We start from the raw sequence: 14,954 nt of genomic DNA on the forward strand, positions 1-14,954 counted from the left end.
GAGGCGGGGCACATGGAGTATCGGGATGAGACGGGCGTCCGCAATCTCGACATGTGAGGCTGGAAGTGCAGCGGGAAGACATATGGCCGAACTTCCAGCACTTGAAGCACCGCATCGGGGGAGGAATATAGGGCCTGACGTCACATCGGTAGACCATCACCTTGACCTTTTCTGGTAACGTATCACCCTCGAAAGCCAAGATGAAGGCACCGGTAGCTATCTGATTTTCCTTCGAACCCCGATGAATGCGCCGGACGAAATGTACACCCCTGCGCTCTAAGTTGGCGCGTAGCTCGTCATCAGACTGCAAAAGAAGGTCCTTATGGTAAATAACTCCCTGGACCATATTTAAACTCTTATGCGGTGTGATCGTAACAGCAACATCCCCCAACTTGTCACAAGCAAGCAACCGTCGTGATTGGGCAGAGGATGCCGTTTGGATCAGGACCGATCCAGAGCGCATTTTTGACAAGCCCTCCACCTCCCCAAACTTGTCCTCTAAATGCTCGACGAAGAACTGAGGCTTTGTGGAGAGAAAAGACTCCCCATCAGCTCTCGTACAAACTGAGAATCGGGGCGAATAACTATTACCTCCATCCTGAGACTTACGCTCCTCCCACGGCGTGGCCAGAGAGGGGAACGTTTTCAAATTGTACTTTTCAGCATTAAATTGAGCCCAAGAACACTTAGAGACTGCTGGCGGCCGGCCGCCAGCGAGAGATGATGTACCACGCTTCATTGCGGGTCATCCGCCCTGATGCCACCTACTCCGACCAAGGGCCCTCCCCACGGGCACCACCCAGCCGCAGCAATAGCCACCTGGCAGGATGTCCATTGCCGGGAGTCCTGATGCCCCAGGGAGACGGGCATCTACTCCTTGGCATACGTGGGGAGTTAACGGCGCAGGCATCAGTAGAGCGATCCCTGTGTTGTCAGGGGGCTACAACCAAGAGGGTACATGGCGGCCCCACCACAACGGACTGGCTACCGTGCTGGATCTTAGGTGCAAAACTGTCCAAGGTCGTCGTCGCAGTTAAAAGAAACACTGCAGAGTGCAGTGTGGGAATCGCACCCAGGGACGTATCCTCGCCCAAGAGATGGAAAACGAGCGGGACACCATTGCAACGACGAAAAAGCTGGCTAAAGGTCTCAATGCACGACGGATACAGTGCACCATGTAAGGCGCCCTTCCCTAATTGGCTCGCTCTTCGGAATAATTTAGAAAGATGGAGGTCAAACCCGAGAGGGGGCCATCACATAAGGCCGAAACATTTGAGACTCCTTTTAGTCGCCTCTTACGACAGGCAGGAATACCGCGGGCCTATTCTAACCCCCGAACCCGCAGGGGGGGCAGTCCTCATTTGTATGTAGATTTTTCATATGTGCTCTTGTATACAGAATGCTTTTAAAAATATACAGTGATGGTATTGTGAGTATTTGCAGTTTTTTGAAAAGGGGCCTACAATGAGTTCTTGGAGAGTTATGTGTTATGATTCGTATAGCTCTTTTCTGAAATTTGAAGATATCTGTTAAGCTTGATTTAGTTTTACCGCCGAATTGAGCCTGTGGGATAAGTACTTGAGATGGTCTTTCCAGCTTAAGTTTTGATCAATGTGCATGCCCAAAAACTTTGTGGATTGTGCACTTATCCATTAGTTTTAACTGGAGGTCCATATCTTGAGTTGCTTTGCCATACTGTATATAATTTGTTTTACTTAGATTAAGTGTTAACTCATTAGCATTAAACCAATGTTGAATATATTTCAGTTGTGGTGGTTAATGATTTTTTATCATCACTTATAATTATGCTAGTGTCATCTGCGAACAACATTATTTTGGTAGAAATATTAGGATTTTTTTAAGTCATTTATATAAAGCAAGAATAATAAGGGACCAAGAACATTGCCCTGTGGGACACCTATTCCCAATTTCTTTGCATCTGAGACCCACTTGATTTTCTGATTTTTATGTTCTGCGATGATTTCTACCACCTGAGTTTTATCTTGAAGGTAAGATTCAAACCACTGCTTCACAACTCCCCTTACACCTATTGCCTCCATCTTGTTTAACAGAATTTTGTGGTTTACTGTATCAAAAGCTTTAGGTAAATCTAAGTTAATTCCCACTACACTTTTTTTAGTGTTGAGACTCCTGACAATCTCTTTGGTACAGGCATGGATAGCTGATTCTGTGCTGTGGCCCGAGCGAAAGCCATGTTGATTGCAGTTTAGAAGTTTGTGAGCATCTAAGTAATTTATGAGCCTGGTTTTCATTAATTTCTCTAGAATTATTGAAAATGATTGGAGAAGGGATATTGATCTATAATTTTCTACCTCGTATGGATCTTCTTTTTTAAACAGAGGTCTGACCTTAGAGATTTTCAACCTCTCAGGAAACACACCTTCGCTGAAAGACAAATTGGCAATATGTACCAGGGGCTTTATAATTTGTTGGGCAACTTTTTTTATTATTGACACAGGCGCTTCATCCACACCTGCAGACATTTTTGGTTTTAGACTCTTTATCACCTTTAATATTTCATTATCATTAAGTTTTTACCTAATGACACTTAAAAAGTAATTATTAATGTAATTTGCCAGAGTTTCATCTTTTAATTCAATATTTTCACTATTTTTGGGTACTATTTCCTGATCCTTGAGGCCCTTCCCTGTTTACCTTTTCACAATTTCCCAAATAGTTTCTGATTTATTGCCAGATTTTCTTATTAATTTATCATTAATTTTGCTTTTGTAATTACTTTTCTATATATTTTTTTGTAATTTGTTACATGTTCTTTAAACTTGGGGTCAGTCCAACTTTTCAGTCTATAGTTAAGCCTTTTCATGGTCCTGGAGGAATTTCTAATACCTCTTGTGATCCAGGAGTTAGCATGTGTATGCCCATATGTGTTTGAAAAATATATTTAAAAAGAAAGATGATGAGACTTACCAAACAAAAGCGCTGGCAGGTCGATAGACACACAAACAAACACAAACATACACACAAAATTCTAGCTTTCGCAACCAACGGTTGCCTCGTCAGGAAAGAGGGAAGGAGAAGGAAAGACAAAAGGATATGGGTTTTAAGGGAGAGGGTAAGGAGTCATTCCAATCCCGGGAGCGGAAAGACTTACCTTAGGGGGAAAAAAGGACAGGTATACACTCGCACACACACACATATCCATCCGCATATACACAGACACAAGCAGACATTTTTTTTTTTTTTTTTTAATTCCTGCAAGCTACATGGCAAGCAGCAAAATCCATCACAGAGTTCCATTACAACTAGCAGTGTCTTCGAAATGGCATTTATCATCACAGATGTAGGTAACAATTTTCTTTGAAAAATACCAATGTTACGTTATCTAATATACCTGAGGAAGTAGCAGGTTTTCTGATGTAACAGCTTTCTTGCCTGTGTATCAGGTTAGATTTAACTAATGTAAGCATAGTTAGTATTAAGTCATATAATGCCAGTTTATTGGTAATACAGTGTGCAGCTTAAGTTTCTGAAAATTCCTTCACTTTTGTATGTATACATTCACTCATTTCATATCCTTGAAGTTTCTTGATGGAGTCTACAGAACATGATGAATGAATGAAAAGTAATAATAAAACTTTTTACATTTGCTTAGTGACCTGATGTGAATAAATTGTTGGGCTTAATTTTTGCTAAACTTTCATTTCTACATGTTAGCATGCATGGATCTTGTTCCATGGCCATGGATTGAGCTGTTAGTGTCAAAATTATTATTTTTTGTGTGCATAACATGTTGGTATCTGTACTCACGTGGTATAATTGAAATGGTAGGGAGCGAGGATTGAGGAGTGGTAAGGATCTGAGCATAAAGAAAATAATCATTTTAACATATAATTTTAGCAGAGAGACCAAATTTAACCTCAACAAATGAGCCATAATTACTCGCCAGAGAGAACCAACTCTAAAATAAACTAGTGGAAACACCCTAAATTTGAAAAAATAATAAAAAATTGGAAAATCCAAAAAATTGAATTATAGTTTCTATCATAGTACAGAGAATTCCTTTTTTTTTTTTAATAATAAAACCCAAACTATGTAAACTTCACGGAAAATTGTCTCGAAGGCATTTCCTGGGTCTAACAATAGTTTTGCCTACTTGGAAATTGATATTACAAAGACCACAATGTGCAAAAAATGCTGGGGGGGGGGGATCTGAAACACATGGTAACCAACTTGAGCTCGGCCCATTCCCCAAACAATTGCTCATTTCAGTACTGATTCCAGAACATATTCACATACAATGCATTAAATTTACACGTGATATAAGTGGTGGCAAATAGTACACGTACCTCTAATCGAAACAGGGAAAATGAGGGCAGATAACTGAGTCCATTTGAGCTGCAGGTACTTTGGGTTAACAGAGTAGAATTTGCATAACAAAATAAATTACAACACGCATGGGTCTTTTGATCTTAAGTGACAATGAAAAATGAAAGATACCTAAGCCTGGAGAGGACAAAAACCAGTAATGCAGGTAAAGAAATATCTTTCTAGATCAGAGTTAAACAACAGTGAAAAAAATTTTTAAGATTCCTAAACCTAGAAAATAAAACAAATAATGGAAAGCTCAAGTTTGAACATCAACATTATCATGAGGAAGATAGATTGCTAGTTGTCCAAAAGCTTGTTTGTAACAGTCTTTTTGTTGTGCCTTTCTGTAACTTAGCATGTCATCTTTATGGTGAGTAGCAATCTCTACTGTTAATAATATTGTTGACATTAAACAAAATACATGCACCAGTAGTGCAGGTAAAGACAAATCTTTCTAGATAAAGGTTAACTGACAATAAAAAAATTTAAGGATACCTACACATAGAAAATACATGTGCCAGCAGTAGATCAAGGTTTAGAACAGTGCAGAAGACCAAGTGATACAGTGGGCTGCAATCTGAAAAGGATATATAATCACAAATCAATAGCAAAAGCTCTTTCACACAGTGATCAATGAAAGATGTAATCATCTAGGCACATTAAAGCCTGTGGACCATGTTCTAATTGAGTGTCTTGTGAACTGTGATGACTTTTAGGGGAAATGGCTTTGAGCCTCATAGCATCTTTAAAATTATGGTAGCAAGCAGTGGGTATACTCCCATATAGAAGGAATATGTACATTACAGGCCATTTTTGAAACAGTTTAAGATACTTCCACCAATTTTGTTATATATAGTTAAATTGATTTGTGACACAATTCAGCATTTATAGTCTGTACACAAATGCCTGGATTTCCATTTCTCTAACACAAGAACAAAAGTCATTAATAGATCTTACCACATAACACAAAATTAAATGGATAAAAGATGGCAGTCAAAGTATACAATCACATTGTGAAAAACTACTGCTCAACAACAGAAATGAAAGCCAAACTGAAACAATTTTTATTAGACCATCACTTCTACTCAATGTATTTCTGGAGACAAGTTCAGATTTGTATGTTTTGTTTGCCTATATATAATTTGTGTATAAATATTAAATTTATGTGTGCTGCAATATTCCTGACTACACACTTTAATTTTTCAGTTATTACAACTTATGACTTTATCATGTTGGTTCATTTTATAAGCAGCTGCTCCATCTCTTAATTTTTGTTCATGTTGTTGTAATTCAACTAACCCATTCCACATCAAATGTACAATTATGAACTGTTCTACAGAATCAATAGAGAATCAATTAATTCTTGGTCAATTTATTGATTTATTTTTGGTGTCAGGAAATGATCAAGCTGAAATAGTGGGAGAATTATCCTGATCCAAGGTTCCAACTCTGCAATAAAAACAAAATTTTAACACTTTTGCTCTAAAAATGATACACAGCAAATAGTTCACCCAGAGATATTTCAAAAGCAAATCATTCAGACAATGTTGTGAAAATTGCTGCCCACCGTGTAGAAGAGTTGTTGAGTCACAGACAGGCACAATGAAAAGACTACTGAACATGTAAGCATTCAGCCAGAGTCTGTCCCAAGCAGCCAGAGACAGTGGTCAGGTGTGTGTATGAGCTGCATTTGTGTGAATGTGTGAGTGTATGTTGTCTATTTTGGAAGAAGGCCTTCTGGCCAAAAACTTACATGTTCAGTAGTCTTTTTGTTGTGCCCATCTGTGACTCAACATCTGTCATATGGTAAGTAGCACTCTATCCTTTTCATGATGATATCATTATTCCATCCTGAATTTTCCGTTGTTTAATTCAGAGTACCAAATGGTACTTAAAAAGTACAGGCTTCTGAAACAGGCCTTAATGAGACATAAAAAGTCACACTTCAAGTATAAAAATACTGGAAACAGAAATTGACCTTTTGTTAGTATCAAACTGGCATATTATTTAGCTTTCCAAAAAAAATCAGAATGTTTTGAAATCAATTAACTTGATAGCAAAATAAATTCATCATAATTTACATTTTTCCTTTTTCCATACTGCTATGGAGAAATTCAGTAGAACCATTAATATCACACTTAGTGCAGCAGTTTGATTGTACAATATTTCTTATAAAATAAACATGTCTCTTTACAGTATTTACAACTCCTATACTTAGGCCTACTTTTCTAATCATGTCAAGTTAAATTTGTTACACAGTACAATGTTCATGAACATTAATCTATAGTTATTTTAAATATTCATCTGCAGTGTAATATCTATTTTCTATTAAATATTTTTTAACCTTTGACTAAAGGTGTGGGGATCATGTACATCTTTTATTTCTTGTGGTAATCTGTTGTACAATTTAATACCATGACATAATACACTATTTTGAGTTTTTGACTTATTTCTTCTGTTTGGATGTAAACAGTGTCTGGATTTGGTTCCAAGGTTGTGAATTGTGTTGTTTGTGGTATACAGATTAATGTTTTTCCTCATATTATATGTTTTGATAAATATATTCACACAGAACTGTCAGAATTTCTAACTTTTTGAACAACTCTTTACAGTGTGCGCTGTTACAGTGTGCCCAAGTCACTTGGGATAGTTAAATATGTACTAAATGATGGTGTTCCCAACAAACAACAGAAATACTTTTTAAACAACATACATTAAAAGAAAGTGATAACATATCTTGTTGAGCATATTTACTATAAGCTAATTTGATTCCTGAAGTTGTAAGTTACACTTAAATGTTTATTACTGTGAGCAAGGGGTGTGGGTGGGGGGGGGGGGGGGGAGGGGGGGCAGGCATGTAATTGAGCCTATGTCTGATTGGATAGGAAATACATGTGGAAGGAATGCCTCAAGGAATTACAGCTCAGTGTACTAAACAGGTTGTGGATCTAGATTATCTACAGAGAATTAACTTGCAAGTTATAAGCAACAGAATTGCTAGCAGGAGTGTCATAGAGATGGATTAGGATATTGCATAGATTGAATGGGTAATAAGACACAATTTTTCAGGATGATACGTGTTTGCCAATACAGGTGATTGAAAATTATGCTAAGTTATTTAGTATCTCTAGAACTAAATTTCAAATGATGCTGTGGTTGTTAGATTTCAGGTACTGGGAGGATCCATCTGATGAGTATAGAGATGAAGAAGGAACTCTGTTGCCACTGTGGAAGTTTGCTTATGAGAAGACAAAGAAGAATCATGTAACAGGTCTTTCCTGGAATCCTCACTACTATGATCTGTTTGCAGTATCTTTTGGCTGCTGTAAGTCCAGAATAGTATTATCAGTGAATGAAAGCACATCCATCACCATCAACAGCAGCAGCACCAGCACTACATATGGCAATGAAATGCAGAAAAATAATTAATTCACAACACAATGTCATTGCAAACCTCAAAGTTGTCATTTCTTGCCCCTGAACTTTTAATTCCCTTTCAAAATTTCTTCTTGGTTTCCTTTTCTGCATGCTCAGTGTACATAACCCTGTTTCACTCCCTTTTCAACTACTGGTTCCCTTTCATGCCATTCAACTCACATAGCTGCTGATTGGTTGTGTACAAGTTGTAGATAAGATTTTGCTACCCATATTTTACACATGTTATCTTCAATTATTTCAAAGGACTGTGGTCCAGTCAACATAATTAAGTTCTTTCTTTAAATCTAAAAATGCAATACATATAAGTTTGTCCATCTTCAGTCTGCTAAGATAAGTTAAAGGCAGTCAATACCAAAGCTGAGGAAGCGGAAACATTAGTGTTGTTTAATAAGCCAGAGTATATCGTAAAAGGGATTTACATTCCTCACTCTGCAGAATTGCTTCAGTTACCTAACCACACATGATGAAATATTCTGTGGAAGAGAAGGACTTATTAAAACCTGCGAATCCATAGTTACTGATAGCGATTCCAATTGTCTCACAAATATGAATTTTATAGGCTATCTAAGCTTCACAAGATAGTTATTCCAATAAAACTTGTAGTTACTTCACTTTCAGCTTAAATCAGCAAGAGTTAGATTCACTAATTGATACAAAAATAAAATGTAAACCAAAATTTGCAGAAAAATTAAAAGATGAATCATTCCCCCTAATGCTAAGCTTATATCATTTGATGTAAGCAGCTTATTTTCCAATATTTCTGTTGGAGAGGCTATGGAAATATTAACAGAATTGTTATGTAAAACCAGAACTTTTCCGTTGGAGACATAATGTGTAAGACTGGCAATTGAGACAGGCTTAAAGCAAAATTGTTTCCAATACCAACAGGTTCTGTTGTCAGTCAGATGGTTTAGCAGTGGGGTTCCCTCCAAGTCCCTTAGTAGCTGAAATGTTGATGGGTAATTTTGAATAAAATATTTTTAGATGAAGAGCCACTAAGTTCTAAAATACAATACTGAACTGTGCTTGTGGACAGGTACCATTGGACAATTAAACAAATATTTCCAACATTTAAATTCACACCACAGTACAACTGATTCTACAATGGAGTTGGGAGGAGACCCCACTATTGTTAGAACCTACCACTGACATTAGCAATAAAAACGTTTATTTAAGATACACAGGAAAATAACTTCTACATACACAGGAATACCTTCCAATTCCCAGCATCCTGTGAAGCACAAATGCTCAGCCTTCCACCCCATGATGCACCAAAATGAATTAAAATAATTGAAGAAGTTGGATACAGTAATGGTTGTATTCATACCCTAATTGATAACATATTTAGTAGAAAGAAGAGAGAGAGTATAACAGCATTTCTGTATCCTCCTCAGAAGGCACTAAATCACACTAACAACAAATGGGTCCCCAAGCTATATGTAGGTAGGATTTTACAGATACTTAGTAGCAAGCTAAAATCCAGGAAATATACAGTAGCTTTCTATACTAAGAATATGTGTTCAGTGTAGAGGCTAGGTTTCACCTTTAGAACAGAGTGGATTTTTTATGATTTACTGCAATTTGTATGGCAAATTACTGTAGGTCAATCAGGTAGAGCTATAACTACTAGATTTACTGAACATGAAAGGAACTGGACACTGAAAAAGAAAGATTGCATGTTTTCTGAACATGCTCTAAATGAACATCTGTCTTATTAAATGTGTTCTCCATAGAGCAAAGAAGGGCCAAAAACTAGCATTACTTGAAATTCTGGCCTTCAATGAACACCAATCACAGAACAGCAGGTCATTCTAAGCAGAGAGAACTCCTCAGACATGAAAGTAACTTTGAGCATACCTGAGGGGAATGTTACATGAACATTACTTGCCACCATAATTATAAATGAACTGGTTGATAACATCAGAAGGTCCATGAGGCTTTTCTTAGCTGCTATGTATAGAGAATTTACAACATTATGAAGCGGTAACCAAAAGCAGAAAGATCTGTAGGCAGTGGGCGCGACCATTCTGACACCAAATCTGTAGGCGGTCCGGTGTTCCGGTCGTCTACGGTGGACTGGATGGCCAAGCGGTGACCCCTCCAGTTGTCAGGATGCTAGGAAATGACTGTGGACACGTCAGAAAGGCCAAAGAAACATATTAATTCATAACACCTTTATTCCTGCCGAGTACAATGTGGCCCGTGTAACACAGGCTGGCTGAGCTTGGTGATATCAACGACCTTCCCTGAGTCCTCGCTGACTCGTAGTGATGACACCAGCTCCGAGCCGCACGTCCTTGCTAGGCAGCGCCGCGTGCTGTGACATAGCGGAGGACTGTCCTTACTTCTTACTTCGGCCGCGTGTGGCTGGCGGCGCTCAGCTAGCCGGCCGGCTCGGTGGCGGACAGCAGGCCATTGCGCGTAGAGGCTCCAGGTTGGAGTCCTGGCGCTGTCGGCACGAGAAGTGTTCTCGTAGTGCGGAGTGTACTCTATCCCATCCCATCTTCTTCACTACTCCTCCTGGTGGCTCATCCATGGTGGATGGGCGGAACGAGTTGCAGTCCTCCAGCGTCGTTGGCTCACCTGGTTGTGACGGCAGATGCACAGGGCCTAGGCCCTGCACGATCTCGACGACGGCTCACTGATGTGGTCAGCATTGGCGGCGAGCGAGTCTGCCGCGATGTCTGATAATCCTGGGTTGATGATTGACAGCAGCAGCAGAGAGGACCAGAGCTGGTACCGTCCCCTCACGTCTGCTGCTGGATGGGCCGCCCTTACTGCAGCATCTCCTTAATAAAGATTAACATGTCGATCACCGAGCTGAGCACTACACAGCGACCCAGTACACATCTATCTGCAAGTCTAACTGTGAGTGCCTTGTTGCTATCAAAGCTGGCTTATTTAAGGAAGCACAAGCGATGTCCTGAGGTCATGCTTGTTTGTAATGAATGCATTCGTTCCACTTATACTGCTGATTCGTCTGTCGTACTCACCCCTTAGGTGTTCTTGCAACAGAGTTACGTGTTGTTATGGCAGACTTACGTAAAGTTGTGAAATGCAGTACAGCTGACGCTATACCTCTGTCCTGCACTCTACGAAAGTCTCCGTCTAACACAAACCCACGTGCTAAGCAATTCTCCTCACCTGTTGTGTGTAACCAGGCCATTGCCCCTGCGTGACAACACATTCTGATATATGTGCAATCCTCCTACCTCTTGGCTAACATACTGCCTCTGGCTCTCGGTATAGGCAACAAAACTTTGACAATATTCCATGTTTCCAACTCTTTACTATTCTGCAACACTACAGATCTACATTTGGCAGTTGACCCTTGACATAAACGAATGTCATATATTGTGAATAAATAGGCAGAAATTCAATTATTGAACAATAAGACCATTAACATGGAACAACCACATAAAACTATTCATAGATAAGGCAGATGTCAGACTGGGATTCATAGGAGCAATCTTCAGGAAGTGTAGGCCAGCCATGAAGGCATTAGCATACAAAACCCTTGTTTGACCAATACTTGAATATCACTCATCAGTCTGTTATAGATAGGATTGATATAGGAAATAGAGAAAGTCTAAATAAAGGAAGTGCATTTAATCTCTGGTTCAAGTTCTAAATGCAAAAGCATAAAGGAGATGCTCATCCAGCTCTTTTGGCAGGCTCCAAAAGGGAGTCATAGTGCATCATGGTGTGGTTTACTGTTAAAATTTGTAGAACATTCTTTCCTAGAAGAATCAACAAATATTTTGCTTGCTCCCATACATATCTCATGAAAAGGCCATGAAGGTAAAATGAAAGAGATTCGAGGTCTCACAAAAGCTTACCAGCAGTCATTCTTCCCTTGGAGTGTTTGCAACTGGAACAGGAAAAGGGGGGTAACTGACAGTAGGTAGATAAACAGCAGCTCTATAGTGCAACTGAGGAGCCAGCAGTTTCTCTCTCTCTCTCTCTCTCTCTCTCTCTCTCTCTCTCTCTCTCTCTTCCGCCCCCCCCCCCCCCCCCACCCCACCCCCACCTCGGTTAATATTCATTTCATAAATTAAAACACCTTCTTTCTGTAACCTATATTTGTGTTCCAGTAGTGTTTCACCTTTTACAGCAAATGTTTCACATTTTACATTATATCAGTGTATTTAATCTGAACAACATAATTCTAATTTTATGTGCTATACTTATAGATTATAAAATATTTCATGTCATGATTTTTACATTAATAAATAATTTGTTACTGTAAAAATTATAGTGTGAACTGCCTTTTAATGTGTAAGTACCAAATATAAAAACAAAAACTATATTTTTCCAGATTAAATCCACTGAAGATTGCTTAGTGTAAAAGCCAAAATGCATCTGAAACATAAATATAGATTGCAGCCAAAAAGGTGTTTCAGTTTATAAAATGAATTTTTATGTGCTTTATAAAGTAAATAGCCATGCTAAGAAACTAGTTATGTGTGTAAGGTTAAATGGCATAAGCATATCATTGAGGAGTGTGCTAATAGGTTATTGTTAAAACAGTTTACAGATTAAATTTCTGTGATTTCTTTGTCTTTTTGACTCATTCCACATCAGTCAATGTTCTCCTTGTCATTGGAACACAATGAATGAATGAATGAATGACAGGAATTGCTATGGCATGCAGCTAAGTATTACTGAGTGGGCTGGTAGAAGAGAGGTATTCAACACAAACACACACCTACATTTGCTACTTCAGAGTAGCAATAATTTAAGGGTGTATCACAAGCAGGCATGTATGCTAATGAGTGACAAATGAGTGATGTGAAGGAAAGACTGAGCAGTAAATTAAGTATTCTTCATAGTTATTTTTAATTTTTATTTTAATTCATAATAGATTCAAAATGTGAGATTTTATTGTAGTGTCCTTTTTTCAGTTGATTTCATGAAACCACAACCTGAAGGTGCTGTGTGTCTGTTCACATTGAAAAATCCATCATTCCCTGAATATGTTTGTACTACAGATACTGGAGTAGTGTGTGTGGATATTCATCCTAAATTTGCTTGCCTCATCGTTGTTGGACTGTTTGATGGAAATGTTGCTGTTTATAATGTTATTTCCCCATCAAAGGAACCAGTAAGCAAGAGCAATTCAATATCAAGCAAGCATGGAGGAATAGTGTGGCAGGTAAACATTCCTTACATTAACTTAAAAACACATAAATCTGTTCATTAAATGAATCCAAAGCAGTAGGCCAGTTGCAACAAAAGGTGGTGTTATGCAACCTTTGACATGGTTACGACAGATGTAAAGCAGTCTTCTTCAGAAATACATGTAACTAATATTTCAGATTGGAAAAACACCAAATAATGAAGCAGTCTGACATTTGTCTGGTGAAAACATGCTGTCAGTGCACTTCATTGTATGCATTATTCAATATACTGACCCCTTTGATCAGAATAGTTATAGTGGAGAATTAAAACCAATCAAGTAAAATGTCAGTGCCTACCATCACCTGACATTTTATTTGATTGATTTTACTTCTTCATTTTAACTATTCTTACTTAATAAGCACTGATCATAGAGGTCAGTACATTTAATAATGTATACAGTGATGTGTTCTGACAGCATATTTTCATTGGACAAATGTCATAGTACTTAATTATTTGGTGTTTTTCCAATGTGAAGCTTTAGTTACATGTATTTGTAAAGAAGATGGTTTTACATCCATCAAAACCATGGTCAAAGGTTAAATAAAACCACCTTTTGTTGCAACTGGTTGGCTGCTTCTGATTCATTTACTGATCTCTAACCATTTCTGAAGTGCAGCCATGTTCAAAATAAATCTGTTGTTAAACATTTCCTTGCCGATTTCTTAGAATTCTTTTTATTGAAATGGGGATAATGTGACATGAAATTATTTTTATAATAGTGGTAGGAGTTGCTCTAAATGTAAAAAGCTTTTGAGAGGAAACCACAGTAAGTTAGGAAAAGAGGAATAAGGCAGAATGTTGCATAGACCAGGGGAGAAGGGTAAGCAAAGGAAGGAAGGAAGATAATGGTTTTATGACCAGTAGGTAAAGTCATTAGAGATGGAGCACAAGCATGGATTGTTTTCTTAAGGGTGGGAAAGGATACTGACTGTGCTGTTTCAAAGAAACCATCCTGGCTTTTGCCTAGAACAACTTAGGACAATCACAAAAAATCAAAATCCAAATGGTCGAACATGGACTGCAACTGTCCTCCATCCAAATGAGAGTCCAGTGTGCTAACGACTGTGCCACCTCACCCAGTGATGGGGAGCAGGTTGAGATTTCAGTAAAGGAAGAACCAATCAAAAGTAAATAAAATGGAGAGTAGAAATGAAACAGGGGCCACAGGAAGAGCCCTAAGGAGGCTACAATAAATGTGAAAGATGTAATAATTAATCAAGCAAAAACAACAGAAAGTTGATTAGTCTGTGACAACAAGAGGGAGGTGTGAAATAGGAATCCAAAATGATGAAAAGGACAGAGAAATAAATAGGAGTGCAGAAAGTAAACAAAGGCAAGAGGTAGAAAGTGACCAGCAAATTTCAGGAGAAGGAGGTTTTGGATGGGGATTTTCCACAACTCACTTCCTAACATCATTTTTTGATTGAATTTATTAACACAGAGAACACATGAGCACAACACATAAACACATAGTGATTCTCATGTTGTATTCTGACCTGTATCTGATGTGTTGAGGGAGACTACATTTGACTTATAACCAAGGAAACAGGTCTTGGGATGTTCAGTCAATCAGCGGCTCAGCTGTGGTGAGTTTTTGGCTCGATCTTGACACCTCACCTGTGCTACTGCTTTCCCATTAATGTTACTTCTGCTTTAGTTATGGGCAACACAAATCTGCAATAGAATAGTTGCTGATGTTTTACAGAATGTATCATTTAAAGACATTTATTTAATAAGACACTGTTTAATAAAGATTTATAACAATGTCTTATACTGTTGGCCCACACTGGTGCCCACCTACTGCCACTACAGAACAATAACTGTCAACTGGCCCTATACTACCACTGGTGCACCCTTGAACATGACACCACACCCTGCAAGCAAAACACAGAAAGTGCTCTACTCTGCATAAATTGAAGATTGTGGTTACATCGGTTATTCTCCATGTACTTCCAAGTCTATTCTGTATCCCCTTTCACCAAAAA

At 38.4% G+C, this 14,954-nt stretch overlaps 1 protein-coding gene across 1 annotated transcript in view; it reads left to right on the forward strand.

Annotated features, from left to right (window-relative positions):
* LOC126088399 (dynein intermediate chain 2, ciliary) overlaps positions 1-14,954 on the forward strand; it is a 259,102-nt gene that overhangs the window by 135,492 nt on the left and 108,656 nt on the right. Inside the window, exons 6-7 of the mRNA XM_049906538.1 lie at positions 7,514-7,675; positions 12,693-12,943. Of these exons, the coding sequence (XP_049762495.1) occupies positions 7,514-7,675; positions 12,693-12,943 (413 nt within the window). The remainder of the gene's footprint in view (positions 1-7,513; positions 7,676-12,692; positions 12,944-14,954) is intronic.

The sequence above is a fragment of the Schistocerca cancellata genome, chromosome 6, assembly GCF_023864275.1.
Source record: "Schistocerca cancellata isolate TAMUIC-IGC-003103 chromosome 6, iqSchCanc2.1, whole genome shotgun sequence".
NCBI classification, from domain to species: domain Eukaryota; kingdom Metazoa; phylum Arthropoda; class Insecta; order Orthoptera; family Acrididae; genus Schistocerca; species Schistocerca cancellata.